The 18,378-nt window shown below is 39.2% G+C and overlaps 1 protein-coding gene across 2 annotated transcripts in view; it reads left to right on the forward strand.

Moving 5' to 3' along the window:
* The window catches only part of SRBD1 (S1 RNA binding domain 1), a 167,024-nt gene that overhangs the window by 21,259 nt on the left and 127,387 nt on the right, over nucleotides 1-18,378 (forward strand). For both annotated transcript variants that reach the window (XM_048482732.1, XM_048482740.1), the window contains exons 10-14: nucleotides 3,009-3,112; nucleotides 3,660-3,767; nucleotides 7,792-7,949; nucleotides 8,976-9,066; nucleotides 11,087-11,194. In XM_048482732.1, coding sequence (XP_048338689.1) covers nucleotides 3,009-3,112; nucleotides 3,660-3,767; nucleotides 7,792-7,949; nucleotides 8,976-9,066; nucleotides 11,087-11,194 — 569 coding nt within the window. The remainder of the gene's footprint in view (nucleotides 1-3,008; nucleotides 3,113-3,659; nucleotides 3,768-7,791; nucleotides 7,950-8,975; nucleotides 9,067-11,086; nucleotides 11,195-18,378) is intronic.

Here is an 18,378-nt window from a genome sequence, read left to right on the forward strand (position 1 = left end):
ACTTTTTTTAGTTGTAAGGTTGAAATATGGTTAGTGTCATGCCTGTCCCTGTGTTTTTATGGCCATAATATGGCTCCCCAGTTAGCAGTCCTGTTAGAAGCAGGTTTGCAAAGGATGAAGGAAGGGGAGGAATATGCAAAGTTCTGGATCTCCACATCAAAAAGCTATGGTAAGACAGTCATCGGCCTTGGTTCCTAGTGATTGATCTGCCTTAAGTGTTCCATTGTGGCAGTCAGAACTGTCAGAATGTCCATCAAATGTGGATTGTAAGAAAAGTAGGATCTGGATGTAAAGTGGGGTCTGCGGCTCATGGCTTGGTGTACGGGCAGCTTCATACATTCCCTGATGTATCGCGTCAACAAGTATCTTGAAAATGATATTTACTAGCTTTCATTAGCTTAGTGTCACTCACTGCTTCTGTGCAACAGGAATTCAAACATAAAGATGTTTTTCTGTCTTGTAGCTAACAATTGTTGTACAGAGGTTCCTCATCACAGGGGAAATCCGTGAATCCAAAATGTTACCTATTCATGATATTTCTGGGGAACAGTGTGGATAGAAAGAAAACCCTCACAAGTTGAACTTTACCAAATTAAAATGAGTAGTTTTATGTTCATTTCAACTAAGGAACACTTATTTTGGCTCCTTTATCTTCACTGTTTAGTCTGGTGGATATATATATATATTTCTCGTCTTCGCTATATCTATATCTATATCTATATCTATATCTATATCTATATCTATATCTATATCTATCTATCTATATCTATCTATCTATCTATCTATCTATCTATCTATCTATCTATCTATCTATCTATCTATCTATCTATCTATCTATCTATCTATCTATCTATCTATCTATCTAGATATAGAGATAGAGATAGAGATATATCCACCAGACTAAACAGTGAAGATAAAGGAGCCAAAATAAGTGTTCCTGGGTATATATATTAAACTGGGTGTTCTATATAAAAATAAGCCCAAACTCCATTCTTGATATGGAGTGCTGAAAAATTAAAAGTTTTTCACTGTGATAAAAGTTGCTTTCATCAAACTGAATGTGTGTGTTAAATGCTGTCAAGTCAGTTCTGATTCAAGGAGACCCTATGAATCAATGTCCTCAAAGCATCCTATCATTAATAACCTTGCTCAGGTCTTTCAAACTGAGGGTCAGTATATCTCATGTTGTGTCTTCCTCTTCTCCTGCTGCCTTCAACGTTTCTTCGCATTATTGACATTTCCAGTGACTCTTGTCTTCTCAATATGTGACAAAAGTACAACGGATTTAGTTTAGTCATTTTAGCTTCTAGTTCGGGCTTGATTTGATCTAGGATCTGCTTATATGTCTTTTTGGCAATCCAAAAATTCTCCACTGATACTACATGTCAAAGGAATCTCTTTCCTTCCTATTGACTTTCTTCATTATCCATCTTTCATACCCATACATAGTAATAGGGAATACTATGGCATGAATTAACTTGATCTTGGTTACCAGTGACACATTCTTATACTCAATAATCTTTTCTAACTCCTTCATGGCTGCCCTTCCCAGTCTAAATCTCCTGCTGATTTCTTGGTTGCAGTCTCCCTTTGGGTTGATGGAGGAATAGAACATCTTGAACGATTTCAGTTTCCTCACTGTCAGCCTTAAAGTTGAGCAACCTTAAGGTGGAGGAAGTAATCATTACTTGTGTCTTCTTGATGTACTGCTGTAGTCCTATGTCAGCACTTTCTGTTTTAACCTTCATCAGTAGTTGTTTCTCGTCTTCGCTATTTTCTGCCAATAATGTGGCATGGTTGACATTTCTCCAATTGTTATTTTCCCCAATTTTCACTCCATCTTCATGTAATCCAGCATTTCTTATGCTTTGTTCTGTATACAGATTGAAGACATGGGGAGATGACATAATCCTTGTCTGACTCTTTTTGCCAATTGGAGACAATTTTTTTCTCAGTATTCTGTCCTAACAGTACCTGTCGTCCTAAAAACAGGCTGTGAATCAAAAGGAGGAGAGCTGGTTTTTAGACCCTGCTGTTTTTTTAATCTTTAAGAAATCTCAAAATGGCTTACAATTGCCTTCCCTCGCCATTTCCCTTGTGAGAAAGGTGGGACTGAGAGAATTCTGAGAGAACTATGAGTTGTCCAAGGTCACCCAGCAGCATTCATGTGGAGGAGTGGAGAATCAAATTCGGTTATCCAGATTAGAGTACACTGCTCTTAACCACACCACCACATTGGCTCTTGATGTTGTGCCATAGCAATTTGTGACACACCTATTTCCTTTTAAACTAGCCATAGGTTCTCTTGATCCATATAGTTAAAAGCTTTACTGTAATCTACGGAACATAAGCTGATTTTCTTCTGAAACTCTCACTTGTGTCCAAGCAACTAATGTAAATTTGTAATGTGATCTCTAGTGCCTCTTTTTTTCTTAATCCATCTTCAACATTGGGTTTTGAGAGTTCTTCCAATACACTTTCAGAGAAATCTTAAGGCAGGCAACTATCTTGAAACAAATTTTAAAAAACCCTCTGCAGTATCTATCTTTGAAGTTGTTGGTGTGCCAGCAGACAAGAGGGGGTGGGGAACAAGTGAGTCTCAGAGGTAGTACCAGAACTTTGGAGGTTCTCATTGGACCCGGCTGGTGGGAGTTTGGGTCCAGGAGATAATGATGTGCATAAATCATACATGTGATCTTCTGTTGTGCTGCCAGATTGTGTGTTGCTGCCTGGAGACCTCAGGGGCCTGCCTCAGTTGCTTGAACAGAAAAGTGACTTTGCATGCTGACCAAAATGATCTGGTATGTCACTGTTAAGGCAGGTTTTCAAGAAGCTGACGTCTGTGCCAGTTATAATTACTGGCTTTATTTTCTGTGCTTCCATCAAATTATAATAAGCACAAATGTGTGCCTTTCTCACCAATGACTTTGAAGATGTTGACTGGCTTAGGTTTTGGTTTTCTGGGTGCTTTGTGTGTCATATATGTGTTGTGTGATATTTACATTCAGGTGCTAGCCATTAACAGAGGGGAGAATTTGAAAATCCTGACAGTGAAGATCAACGTCCCTGATGGGGTGAAGAACGAATTCTGTAGATGGTGTGTAAACAACAGGTCAGTATAGGGGACATAAAGGCATGCATGTAGGTATTTGGTTTTTTATCAGTCTTAATCACTGACATATATCTCTCCCGTTCATCCTCATGATTTCCATGCAGTTCCATACAGGCTACTTAAACTTATAGTGGAACAGCTCTGTCTTGCAGTCCCTGCGAAATTGAGATAGATCCCTAAGGGTCCTGGTCTCATTGGACAGAGCATTCCACCAGGCTGGGGCCAGAACCAAGAATGCTTTGGCCCTAATTGAGGACAGCCAGACACTTTTGGAACCAGGGATCATCACTAGGTTGTTTGTAGAGCATAATACCTTTTGCGGGGCATATCAAGAGGCTTATTATTCACTATTTGGTATGTTCTGACAGGAAAATGATCCACAGTATCTGTCTTCAGAGTCTTAAAATTCTGGCAAGGAAGGTATTCACAGTAGATATTTTAAATGAAACTTTGTGGGGGGGGGGGGTTCAGAAAGTGACAGATTTTTGAAAGATTGTGATTTATGATGTTGCCAAATGATCTGACTTTAAAACATTTTGATACACAGATGGAGACCAAAGGCCTTTGCAAACCCAGAATTAATGGAGTTGTTGCGCTACTCAGTGGAAGACTCATACAAACGCCTTATTTATCCTCTTCTTTGTAGAGAATTCAGGTAATCAGTTAACAATTCAGTCTATCAGCAATCCACATGTTGGTCCCACAGGCCACAGAGCTGTCATCTGGTCTTATTGGCTGAGTAAGCTCAGTCTACTTGGGCATAGGTGCTTTAAAGTCACACCTTACTGCAATCCAGAATGAGTTTTCTTTGTGAATTAGAGGGACATTCAGAGCAGTGCATCTCAAGGTCACCATAGAGAGGAAATATTGTCCTCCTTGGGAATGGGAATGTGTGTACATATGTTGGAAATTGCCTTTGTTGATGGGTTCTTGGAAAAATCAGCAGGCATCTTCTTTGAAACTGTGAGCAAAGTGCAAATGTTGGCTGCTGATGCCCTCCTTTTTCCAACTGATGTCTTTTTCCAAGTATTGAGAGCTCAGGGTGAGTACCATTTTTTTTCTAGGCAATGGAGATGCTGTTGGGATTCTACAAGGATGCATAAAAAAATCCCAGTGACAAGAGGAGGGACAGTTAAGTGCTATGGAGTCCTCCTCATGTCAACAGACATAGAAAGGTAGATGCATCCAACAGAGTTGATCAATTAATTTTTTTTCAAGACTTATATTCATTCCCCTCGTGACTGGGGAGCAACATCTGTAGAAATCTGTGTTCTCTGTGTGTGGTTTGCTGGCCATCTAGGGCAACTGGCTGGCCACTGTGTAAATGTGTAAGTATGTTAGGAATTATTGCTCTAAAGTAGCATCTCTTAATTCAGGCCACTAAATAATGCATTAAACATATTAGCCTCATATAATAAGCATTCCATTTTTGTTGAGTTAATATATTTTAACCTAATATGCTGATATAATTGTTACTAGTTCGTTCATTATATAAAGACACTATTGATTTTTTCTCCAAAATGCTGCAACTCATTTTTATGTAAAAGAGGAACTTCTAGGGCACTAAAAAGAAAAAAAAGCACATTTAGAACACTTACTTGCAAGTAAGTTCTATGGAAATTGTTGCAGTTACTTCCAAGTAGATGCATTTAGAATTTGACTGAATAGATGTGTTTTTATGTATGCTGTTTTAGCACTGACAAGTTTCATGACATGCTATTTGGATCTTAAGGACATGCAAAATTTGGGACATTAAAGTCATTTTTTTCCTACCAGTTAGACTGGTGGGAAACAATTTAATGACCAGAATATATTTTAAATGGGAGTGGGGGGTGGAACTTGTCTATTCGCAAGGTGCAATTTGCTCAACATTTTTAATGACAGTACCACATTGTGTGTTTCATATTGAGTACATCACATTGTTGTTATAGCGATCTTGCTGTCAGCCTGTTAAAATTGTTTTATTGTATCCATTTCACAGTCACTGTTTGGTAACACACTCCATTGTGTTATTCTGCTTCCATCTCTCTACCTCTGAGAGAATGTGAAGACTAACTGCTACAGCTCTGAATATCCCATGTAATCTTTTGATCCTAAATTAACAATTTAATGGTCCTAATATTGGATTCAGCTGTGCTGTGGCTATTGTTATGACTATAAAGTTGGAACAGTCAGTTTTGACACTGGCAATTTGGTGACTTCTGTTATCAGCTAAAGTGCTCTGTCTCAACGCTGTTGAGTTAAAATGTAAATGTCAGTTTAACAGTGTAGTTCAAAAATACTTTTAAGGTCAGATTTTTCCCCCCTGTATGGGTGGAAGTTTAGTAGTTGTGTGCCATTATTAGTTTCCAAAATAAATGACTGGCCAGTTTCCAATGAAGCTGAAATGCTTGGATTTAACCAAATTAGGATTCAGTCTGTGTACACTTGCTTTGGAAGGAAATCTGTTTATTTTGGAAATTCTGAATTGGACTGTGACAGGAGTTCAGACAGACTCAACTCAAATAAATTACTGTATCAGTTTTATGAACTCAATCTTACCATTTTTAGACTTTCATCAAACCTGTGGAATATCCCATTACAAAGATGACTATTGATACTGAGGATTGAATCAGCAGTGACCTGAGTACACTTGCTGACAAAAATAACATCCTGGAATACACCATCTTCTCTTTTCCATGTTTAATATGTATATATGAATACATGCATTTAAGGTGCAGAACAGCAACAAAGTGAATCCCGGGTCCCACTCCCGCCCTTCCATTAAACACCTAAAGATTGGAAAAATAAAGTCTTCTCCTAGCATCTCAGATTTATATAGTAGCTATCAGTTGAATGGCTGCAGGGAAAGGAATTCTACAGGCAAGCTGCAGCTGCACAAAAAGTCCTCTTTCAGGTAGCAATTTGAAGGCAAGTGAAGGCAAGAGTCCACACAGCAGAGCCTGTGATGATTATCTAATTGATATAAGTTTGAATGGGATTCAGAAAGACTTAAGAAACCCATTCCAAGAGCGAGCAGGTCTTTAAAAGTGGGACCCAGCAGTTTGAAATGTGTCTGAATTGGCAGAGGATGTTATTCTTTTAGCAGTAATTGATTCCAGCAAGCAGTTTTGTAATTTATGTTCTAAACCCTTTGATGTTTCCGGACAATCTTGAGAGGCAGTTTCACGTACAGCGCAGCGCCATCATCTCAATCTGGAGGTGAACAGCAGAGCATGACTATGGCCAGATTTGATTTTTCCAAGAAGGAATGTTTCTGACAACAATCTGAAGTTGGTTTAAAGACCTGCGAGGTTCAGATGCAGCTTGAACACTGATCTGCAGAAACAACCTTGTAATATCCCAGGTTGCAGTCCAGGTTGCATTAGTGGGATGCAGGCTTATCTAGAACCAGCAGTCTTGGTTGTTGGTTTGCTGTTGGCCAATACTATAGCTACTCTGCCTAGTTTAAATTTAGTTTGCGTTTACTGGTCCTTATGGGGTTCCGGTTCCGGTAGACAAGCAACGCAGGCAATCTTTCCTGAGCTCCTCCACATTTTAAGATAAGTTTTAAATTTTTAAATTTTTAACAATCATAATACGAGCTTGACTCTAAAGACAATATTAATGATGAGTGGCTGTGATTCACGGCACAAATGGACATCCTGAACGAAGAGGGCGGTGTCTCCTACGGCTTTTTCAGCAGATAAGCCTCATTAGTTTATATTCTCCCTTACTGGAACTTCTACCAACTATCTAAAGCTGATAACTTACAGTGTTGAGAGAAAACAAAATGCCGAATAAAAAGCGGAGTCGGTCTTCGCCTGGTATACTGGTCCTTATCAATGTATTACTGATTCCAGAAGGAAGCACAAACACGATACCATCTCTTCTTGTGTTTTTTTCTGTAAACCATAACAGTAGTGTTGAGCGGAGAAATGCACTTTGTGATCACGTAACAGGGTGGTGGTTTACTCATTTGAGTACCCTATCCATGATTAGCATCCCATCCAGGTCTCGCCTGAGAACGCGTCACGTGGCCACGCCTGCAGCTTTCAGGCAAATTTCTGAACTCCTGGTTACAGCCAAGTACATTGAGGATGTGACCCAAGCTAATTGGAGGAGATATCGGATTCGATCTAGCAATTTCTGGGTGCAGATATCACAGATCTTTCCCTTGTTCCCTTCTTGCTGGACCTGATGGGCTAATATCAATGCAGGGTGGGGGTGTGCTGAAAAGGGGGGAAATTGAATTGCACATCCTACCTCATTCACCAGCAAAGTAGCACTGATGGAAGACGGCGAGATTTTGTGCTTTTTTCCCTCCTAGGATTGGGGGGCTGCAACCCCAGGAATGAGCATTCCCTAGTTTGAAAAGCCTGGCTAGAGAAGGGGAGGGACCTATTGTAACTGCAAATAAAGGATGGTGGAGAATCTTCCCTTACTCCATGAGTAAAGTTGCCTTGAGAGCATCATACCACTTGGGTAAAGAAAGGACAGGCCCAGTAGCAGCACCAAGTTTTAAAAGTACCATCAGCTTTCCTACAGGTGTAATGTGCTTTTTTCGTGAATGGAATAACAATGTGTTGGAAGTGTAATGGGAAGGAGGGCGAAACCAATTGGGTATGGGTGTGTAACTGAAATATTTATTTGCACACACATGATGAAATAGCAAGTTTCTTGTTACTCTGCTTTCTTAGGTCAAAATTAAATGCAGATGCAGAGAAGGAATCTGTGACGATGTTTGGAAGGAACCTCCGCCAGTTGCTTCTGATGAACCCTGTGAGAGGGCGAACCTTGATGGGAGTTGACCCTGGCTACTCACATGGTTGCAAATTGGCAATAATTTCACCGCTGAGTAAGTTCTATATTGCAACTGAGAGAATGCCTGCTGTGTTGTTTGCTGTTTAGAGCATGGATATTTTCTACCAGTGTTTGCTCTGCATATAAGTGTGTGTGTGTTGGTGGGGGGGGGGGGGTCATGCAGGATGAGGAACCCATTTGAAACTCCAGCCCCTGCTTCCTCCTCTCTTGTTCTGGTTCTGTTCTCCTCATCTTTACCCATCTCCCGAATTGTTTCTTTCTCACCATTCCAAAAGCAGCCCCCCCCCCCCCAGCTGCCCAATTGCAGAGTTTTCTACCTTCTTCCTACTGGGGTGTTGTGTGGTTTCCAGGCTGTGTTCTGGCAGAATTTTCTCCTGACGTTTTGCCTGCATCTGTGGCTGGCATCTTCAGAGGATCCTCTGAAGACGAAGAGAATCCTCTGAAGATGCCAGCCACAGATGCAGGCGAAACATCAGGAGAAAATTCTGCTAGAACATGGCCATATAGTCTGTAAACCACACAGCACCCCAGTGATTCTGGCCATGAAAGCCTTCGACAATACATTCTTCTTCCTATTGTTTCTTTTCATTGACTAAGTCTTGTCTTTAAAAAAACCCGATTTGCACAGCAGCTTGGACTGCTAGGGCAACTCAAGATGTTGACCTGGTTGTTGTTTTGGGGTTTTTTTACATGATACCAGTGCAGATTTTGCATGTATTTTTATTTGTAAATATGTTTTATCTCCCAACTGATCATTTTATGTTTTTGTGCAAACCTTGGGAATATCCACAAATCTGCAGAAGAAAGTGACATAACCCTCCAGTGTCTGAGTGGTATGGATCTTTTGATCCATACATTGCTTCTACCCATTGCTATTAGATAGAGATGAGGTTTAGGTTTCAAGGGAACAGGTTTTTTTAATTGGTTAGTACTGTAGCCCTTATATTTTTTTAGATGTATTAATCATCTTGTACAGTTAGAAATCTTGGCAATCTTAAAAGAGTTACTGTGTGCCATTGAGTTTGTTCTTCCTGAGTCTGTTTCCTTCCTGTTATCTTAGGTCACATACTCCACACGGATGTTGTTTACTTACATTCTGGTAAAGAATTCCATGAAGCCGAGAAGATAAGGAGACTTCTCTTGAAGTACAAGTATGTTGAAGAAAGCTTCCCTATTTTTGCTATCTGCCTGTTATTGTGGTCTTGTTAAAGTGCCCGACTATTCCAAATCCTTCACCAGTCTTGAAGTTCACTAGACAACTTGAGCTATCACTGTTCCTCAGCTTATTATTTTATTTTATTTAAGATATTTATTAGCCATCTTTCTACCTTGAAGAACCTAAGGCAGCTTACAGTGCAACTAAAACAACAACAATAAAAACGTATAAAAGACCATAATTTAAAATCTCTATTAAGACTGCCAATAAACCAAAACAACATTAGTCAAATGGAGTCCTAAATGAAACTGCCTCCTACAGATGGAAAATATGGGGGCCAGGAACACATCCCTCGGAAGACTGTTCCATAATTGTAGGGCTGCCACTGAAAAAGCACTCTTGGCCTGGAAAACAGATAGAAGCTGACTAAAATCAGCTTCACACCCCCAGGAACATCCCCCTCTGTGGAGCGTCTGCTCAGACACCAGCATAGTTTTCTAGAGGTGCCAACCTCTGGGTTTGGCCACAGTGGAGCTGTGCGATGCCAGGACACCAACATGTTTGCTCTCTCCACTGGCATGGGTGGCCCTTATGCCAGCAGAGTAAGCAAACAGTACCAAATATTTCTGAACTTTTATAGAAAAGAAGGGACCTGTCATAATTCGTGGCAATGTATCAAAACAAGTTATAAGACTCAAGAGCAATAGAGAGGGTTGATGTGCATGAGAACAAAATAAATTATATCTATGGAAACTAGAGGAGTTCAGTCATACAAGCTTACAGTTTAACAATGATAAAAAAGCACTTTAAAAACACATAAAAGGTTCTAATTTTTATTTTAAAACTCCGATTAGGACTCCCAAGAAATAAAAAATGAATCCGTCAAATGTAGTCCCAAATTAAACTATCTTCATCTACCTCTGGATGATCGACAGGGAGGGGGGCTGGGTACACCTCCTGCAGAAGACATTCCAAAACAGTGGGGCTATCATCAAAAAGGCTTTCCCATGTGCCCATTAAACAAGCTTCTTTGGTTGGTGGGACAGAAAATCAAGGGGCTGCGGTGGATCAGAGTGCTTCTACCCAGCTTCAGCTGGTGCATCGACAGTGCCTGTTCTTCGTTCAGTCAGACCTAACCTCAGTGATCCATGGCTTAGTTACTTCTGGACTGGACTGTAGTTGCAGCTAGTACAAAATGCTAAGGCTAGTCTGTTAGTTGGGGCAGCTACCAGGAGAATGCAACCACAGTACTGGCTACTAATCTCTTCCCAAGACCAATTCAAGCAACTGGTTTTGTTCTTTAATGCCCTCCATGTGTTGGGATCAGTGTATCTGAAGGACTGTCTGCTCCCATATATTCCTGCCTGGGGATTAAGATCACAGGGACAGGCCCTGCTGTCTTTCCCATATCAGAAGTACTCTGGGAGTACCTTTGCACTCAGTTTGTGTAATACAGTGCCCATGTAGTACTGGCTATTGGTTTACTTGGCTTTAAAGATGATTCGATCAATTCATGCCGTATAGTTTCCCAAACGGCTGTTGGCTGTGATGACTAAGTGGAACTTTCCTGTTCAAAGGCAGTAACCCTCAGAAAACAGGTGCTGCTGGCAACATCAAGGTGAGGCTTTGGCCTTTGTGTGCTCCTTGTAGACTTTGCAGGGGCTTCCTGTTGGCCACTGTGCGAAACAGGCTGCCAGCCTAAATGGAACTTTGGTCTGATGCAGCATGACTGCTCTTAATGGTCTTGTTCTATGTTCTGATCCAGTAGAGAGAAATAAGTAGGAGGGCAGAAAAATGCATTCTTTCTCTACTAGTTGTCTATGGTTTAACTGTATGGAAATTCATAGTGACTCAGTGTGGGTGGTATTGTGTATTTGGGCCCAGACTGCAGATCAGGGTGTATCTTCTTTTCTCTGATTCCATGGTGGCAGGGAAGCAATAGTGATGGCTGCTGGGGAGGACAGTGTGGCAACTTTATACTGCCTTACATTCACTTTCTTTTCTTCCATTCAAAGCTGTGACACTGTTGTGATTGGCAATGGGACAGCTTGCAGGGAGACGGAAGCCTACTTTGCTGACTTAATTGTGAAGAAATTCTTTGCACCCTTAGATGTCACTTACTGGTAAGAAAATAAATGGAGCCTATCTAATCCTTTCATAAGAGTTTACCAACATAAGGATTTGTTATGAGATGCTAAATTTTCTATGTATTTACCCCTATTCTGTCAGGCTGTTTTCATATCTGTGAGAACGGAAATCAATAAACTTTGGAATGTACTGCCCTGGACAAAAAGTTAATGCTAAAGGGAATAAAAAGAGAATGGTAAAGGGAATAAAAGGAAAACCCTGAATTTAAGGTGCCCGCTGTCTTCACCTACTTCTGGAATGAGCCATAAGACTCAGGAGCAGAAAGAGAAACTTGCCCATTCCGGTTGGCTTGTTGGACTTTAAACAGCCAGGAAGCTTGAGTGAGGGAGCACTCCTCTTTCTGTCCCTGTGATTCTGCAAAAAGCCTGGAGGTATAGAGGTAGAGGGCAGTGCCCACCAGCTGACTCAACAAACCGCAAGCAGGCCAGCTAGCTGGCTGCTGGTGGGAGTGGGGGTTGCCACCTTCTGTTTCTGTGCCTGCAGGAACTGTTCCTGGTTTCACCATCCAATTGGTGGAGGTGGGATGTGCTCCTCTTTCTACCCTAGCACCTCCTGGCTGGTGTGAGAAAGCGCCAAGGTCAGAGTGAAGGATTCCCACATGGAAGACAATGTTTCCCCCCTTTTTTGCAAAGCTATAAAAGGGTCAAAAAAGGTAATCTTCCTTTTAAGTAAATACGATAACAATATATGATCTTGGGGAGATGTAGTTGGCTAAATAAATGATATATGACACCTCATCCTGGGTGGTCCAGGTAAGCCCAATCTCATATAATTATCTAGCTAATTAGATAGCCATAGACAAGTGATTCTTCCTGAACCTCAGCACCTTCCGCAAAAAGTCTGCTATGTGGGAAATAATATTAGCCTAAACTACAGGGCTGACCTAAGGTTTACTTAATGTATATTAAATGCTTAATGTATATTAATGTATATTAAATGCTTGGACTCAGTAAGGACTCTTTAAATGCTACTGTACAAGGAGGAGATTGAATTGGATTTAGTTATTTGTTATTAGAAGACATCCCATATAAGTTTGGTGCTGTACTAAGGTTTACTAGTACTAAGGTTTACACACTAGACAGGTGACTTAGCAGTGATATAAGAGTGGGAAAGGTTCCCCAGAGCAGTTCTCAGCCTCAGCCCAACATCTGGATTATTGGAATAATGCTGGCTTATGTTATAGGGGTTGTGAGAAGATTACTGAGATGGTGAATGTTAAGATGATTTTCATAGCTGTCTTCAGTGGATGAGAAAAATTGTGTAGTTTTGTACTGAGAATTTTGTTTGTTTAGACTAGAAGTGGATCTGATTCCAGGGTTGTCAGCAAATATTTTGATTACAGATCAGCCTTTGTTGCAAAAGGCAATAAACTGTTAAGGTTGATCTTAGTTCAAGGCATAAGGTTTATGTGCGCGTCTTTGGTGAATTCTTGCTTGAGATGTTAAGACTTGTGCCTTTGATGTACAGCTGATTCTAAAACTTGGACAAGTAGATTGGACTATATATCTGGTGTTGCTCTGTTGTAAGTTTACTCTGCATTTTAGTGTAAAAAAATCTTCCAGAATGGCATACCATGATGCAAATATACAATTATTAAAAGGAATGCAAAGTAATGCAGATTGACGACAATATAATTAAGCAGGTGTTCAGCGAAGAGGTTCTCAGTAAGATTTCAGTCCAGGCTTGATGGAAGGATTCCTGAACAGGTCTCTTTGATTAAGGTTGGTAGGAAATAGGGACTCACAAATCCAGATCAAATGAAATAGGTATCTAGCTGTTTACTCTCTGCTTCCCTCTGGCCTCAAAAATGGGAATTGAAAGCCAGGGAGATATAAAGGTATCCGACTCAATCATGAAGCTTGCTGGATGACCGTGAGCCAGTTGAGTCCGCTGACCCTAACCTGCGACACAAGGTGGTTGTTACGGTTAGGAGAAAGGTTTAATAATTTATGTCATTCTGCAATCTTTAGAAGAAGGATAGGATAAAAAAACGTACTAGACAGGTAGCAGGAGGGATCAAATCTCACTTGGATTGAGGTACAGTTTTGTGATCCTTGATTACTTCTGCTGCTTCCCCTTTTAAAAGATTATCAGAACGCTGTGCTTCTTTAAAAAGATTGAGATGCATTTAACCTCTAGATGAAAACAAAAGTGAAAACTATCTGACCTTTCCATGGAACAGTTTTCTGGATTCAGCTTTGCTGTGGCCAAAGCTGGGAGGGGATGGCTGTCTGCTCTTCTGTAGCTGATTTCAGGAACTCTGGGCACTTATAGCTTTCTATGTATAATTGAGAGAACAAAAAGTTTGGTGATGAGGCAAAATAATTAGAACCAGTACATCACAGGCTTTGTACAGTAGTTGGAAAGGACTTCTAAACATTTTTCCGGCCTACAATCATAGAGTTGGAAGAGGTCTTGAGGGCCAACAAGTCGAACCTCCTGCAATGCAGGAATATACAATCAAAGCACTGTCAGGTCTAAATGTGAGGAGAGGCATGCTAACTTGCCATGAGAGAGCTAATGGCAATGCCTTGTGAAAAACCATCAATTGCATAATTAAAGCTTTCCCTGAGCCCACTGTGTATGCCTGCCTTGGTTGTGTTAACTGTTCTGACCATGCTAGTGACCAACTCCAGGGGCAAGTAATTTTCTATTGGCTGTTGCTAGGGTGTGGAGTTATGCATGCTAGGAGAAACATCCATAAGAACAATTTTTGTAGAAGCATAATGGGCTCTTCTGCAGGAGGGTTGTTATTTCTCTTACCAACTCTAAACCTTTCTGGTGATAAAAGTGAAACATGCCTCCAGTTTTAACTGAAAAAACATTTACCTCAGCTGTCAGAAGTTTTGAAATGCTGTGAGGTTATATCTTTTCATCTTGCACGTGTGAATTGTTTTATTTTAAATTAAGTGAACTTTTAACCAAAACTGAGGTGTTCTTGAATGGAAAATATAATGTCTGCAGTCAACCCATTTGTGGAGGTGATTCCAATGCATCTCTGATATAAACACTATCTTTTTACCCACATCAGTGTTGGAAGTTCTACAGTGGTTTTAAGTAGAAGTTGGATTTGTGCATTACTGCGTCGTCAAACTGCCATGCCATAATATTTAGTTAAGTTATTAAACTAAAAATAGAGTACGCACAGAAGGAAGTTCTATTAAAGAATATTGGATATAATTGTGGAAGTATTGTTATAATAATTCTCTTTCTTATTTTTAATTTTTATTTTTTTTTGGATGTTTGATTAACTTTCAGTAATTACTAGCTTATGTGAGACAAGGATGTATTTATACGAGATAAGGATGCACTAGTCATGTATAAGTAATAACAACTTTGTATTTTTGACTGGTTTGTATCACTTCTTACTCTTTTTTCTTTAATAAAGCACTTAAAAATCAAAAAAAAAAAAAACTGCCATGCCAGTCATGAAATAGCTTATCCCATCTTGGTATGGGGTGGGCTGTGTTCAGTGCTGAAAGTTGGCCTTTATATCAGGCGTAAAACCTCCTCCCTCTCTAGCTTTAGAAGTTAGAGATATAATACCTTAGGAAATCTTGTACCAGATAAACCATACCAGGGTCTTGAAAGAAAAACTATTTAAGCCAAGCAGAAGTCTACCTGAAACGTATCAGGTAGCCTTTCACTCAATGTGAGATATGTGTATAACACAGAAATTAATGGGGTATGAAGGCCTGAGGAGAAAGCCTGGAAAAATTAAAAATGAGACCTTGGAAAAACAGGAAAAACATTGGGAAATGTTGAGGAGGACTGAAAGAACTCCTGAGATTCTCTCTCACAGTAAGTGAAATTATTCTCAAGAGAAGATTTTTCACACTGAAAATATATCATATGAAAAAGTCTCAGGGCTTCCTTAGTTTTTGATTAGAAAAAATGGGGAAGTGTTGGGGAACACTGGAAGAAAACTCATTATTTCCCCCCTTTGCAATGAGTAAAATGGAAGACAAATGTTTCCATAAAAATGTCATGCTATATATTTGAATGAGACAGTTTACGTGTTATAATTCCTATGAATAGCATAGATACAGACAATATTTTCAGGTTTTTTGTTCAAATGTAAATAATTTTGTCAGCATTTAATATGCTATCATCATGTATTTAATTTTAATACATTGTTTAAGAATGTGATATTTTCAATTTTATAAAGTTTAGCATGGTATCTTGATAGACTGTTAGTCATACCATAGTTTATTTACGGTCATTGACCAGCAAGATCCAAAAGAATTAAAATCATAAAATTTACAGATATTACAAATATACATATTAAAACAGTTAACAAAATACAGATAATAGACCTCAGGAACTCAGAACATCAGCTCAAAATAATGAGTGGAAGGTCAGTCTAATTAATAATAAGGATTAGCTGGCAGAGCCAGTAGTGCTCTGTCGGGCCTTCCTGATTTTACTTGATATCCAGGCAAACTTGGCAACAGAATACGTTAGATTTTTATTGGTATCTGATAACAGTATTTTAACCTTTTCTTTCTTAGCCAAAGGAGTGTTTGTCTGGTCAAAGGACAGAAGCATCCAACGTATTTCATCATAGTATGAGCATTCAAATAATATATGTTCCGAGTTTTCAACACCTCCTATTTGACAACTGCAAATTCTGCCCTCAGTTGGTACTTTGTTATAAATCCCGTTGGTATAGTTAGACGAAAGGGCGTTGTAACGGAGTAGGCTGTAGGCTCTTCGATAGTTAACGTTAAACAAAGAAGTAAGATAGGGCATTATTGAAAGTTTATTCAGCATTATTTTACTGAAAATTGGGTGTTTAAGTTTATTCAGATCGTGAAGACTGTTAGTCCTACATATTGTGACTGTATTTCTATCCAAACACAGAATTTGTTTCATATTTTCAATATTTTTTCTACCTCTCAGATTCCAAAGTTTAAGGTAGATGTTCTGTGATAACAATAATAGAGCAATTATTTTCTCAAGTATCACAGTTTTCCTTATAGAAAAGGAAGATATATGCATAGTACAGTTTTATATGCTAAATAATGTTATTTGTTTAATCAGTAAACAAAGTTTTGGTTTAACAGGAAAGCATTTCATACACTTTAATATCCACTCATTTGGTTCTTTTTCTGGAAAAAACCTTCAAAATTTCCAGAATTTTTTCATCTCTTAAACCCTTTTCTTTCTTAACTCTCTCTAAAATGAACAGGACTAATTAATGATTAATTTTGGCTAGATTATACATTGAATATTAATCAATAATGTTACTGCAGATCTTACTGGCCTGTCTTTCCTCATCAGCCTTGATGTTTTCTGTGTAGAAAAGTCTGCTTTTCCCATGCACTGGTCACTGGAGCCCTTCTAGTATTACAGAAGGGAGCTAGGGTTATTTTAAACCCTGCCTAACAATTAATGCCCTTGATGTAGGAGAATCATGAAAGCACATAATAAATGTGCTTTCAGTCAGTTGCCATCTTGACTCCCCTTCTATATTAATCTGCAACGTTGTTTGACTTAGTATATGTTTCGGCACTGTTTCAGTGTTCTTGCCTGTGTGTGAGTAAAATGCTATGAAGTCACAATTGTCTCATGGCAACCCAGTAGGGTTGTCAAGGCAAGAGATTTACAAGAAGCGGATCTCTCCCTTTCAAATACTTAGCAGGGGCTGCTAAGATTCTGAGATCTGGTGGGATCAGGCTAGCCCTGGATCATCTTGCCTTAAAGATTAACTGAAACAATTTTATCAGATTAAGGTTATGGCCAAGTTGCTTGTAATTGAGGCTTGCTTTGTTTACTGAAGCTCCCCAAAATTGCAAATATTTGTACAAACTGATCATCTGGAATCATTTAAGTGCAGCTGCCCCCCCCCCCCCCCCCCCATATCTCCACTTTCCTGATTGCGGTTTTGGAATATTGCAGGTCGGCATGAGAAAGCACTGTAAATGAGAATTTTAATGACATAACTATTTAATAACATACATGAACAGCTGTGCCATTTTTTTCTTAAACTTAAATTTGTAGTCAAATAAGTATGGTTCAAAGCATGTTTACAGCAATCGCTCACGTGACATCTCACAGTGACCTCACAGTGATCTTTGCGACTTGAGTTTTATTCAGTTTTCTGGATCGTAGGGGGTGCCACACTTCTAACCTCTGCAATGTGGAAGGGGCAATTGTGTGCTGAATTAAATTAACCAAAATTTACCAAGGATCTAATTTTCAATGCATTCTACTTCAGAGGTTTAAGCAAACTTAAATATAAGTATTAAATGTTTTGGTTACTTCTATTTATATGCTGCCCTCAAGGGGAACGGCAGCATATAAATATAATATAATAATTTCCTAGCTTTGATGGGGTCCCTTTTTGGCAAAAGTGCAACTTTGTCTTAAAGTTCCTTTGTATTTTTTATGTTTCCCTTCAAACCTTTATGTGTCCCTTTTGACTTTGTGTTACATTGCAGAATATCCTACATGATTCTCTCTGGCTTTAGGAAATGCCACTTTCAAGTCCTCCTGTGTTACTAGTGTTTCACCCAGTCTAATTACCCTTACTTTTCTGCTTCACAGCACTCTCAATTTGAAAGGCGACTTAATATTTAGGTTCACATTATGATAATTGTATTTCAAGACCATGGTGAGGAAGGATTAAGATTTCTGTGCTCTGGCTGCTGATAAAAAGAGTTTAGATCCACTTGTAAAACTTGATTGGTTAGCAGCCCATAGGGTATTTTTTTATTATAGCTGCTGCTCACAAAGCATTAATTCTTAATTTGTCAGGTACCTATGAGTGGTAACTCTAGAGGTGACCTTAGGATTTGATTTGCTTCTGCTCAGTTTTCTTTGTTAATGTGCCACAAAGGAAGTACATGAAAGATAACCTGCTTCAAAGCACCTTTTAAAGTAAAAGGGCTGATACAAATTCTCTGGCATTTATTAATGTCTGTCAAATGCTTCAGCTGTCTTGCATCTTTTTTACTATTTTTTGCTTGGTTCAGTACTGCAGTTTCTTTCAGGTTTGGCATGAGCTAGAAGTTAGAATGCATATCAGTTGTTCAGTTTCCTTCTTGTAGAAAAACTATTTCAATTACCAACCATTTAAAATTCCACAATACAAACATGAACCTCATCAGTAAATATAAAGACCTCTGGTGAATTGCTTTTTAAGCCCTCCCTGAAA

The sequence above is a fragment of the Sphaerodactylus townsendi genome, linkage group LG01 (genome assembly GCF_021028975.2).
Source record: "Sphaerodactylus townsendi isolate TG3544 linkage group LG01, MPM_Stown_v2.3, whole genome shotgun sequence".
In the NCBI taxonomy this organism is placed as follows: Eukaryota; Metazoa; Chordata; class Lepidosauria; order Squamata; family Sphaerodactylidae; genus Sphaerodactylus; species Sphaerodactylus townsendi.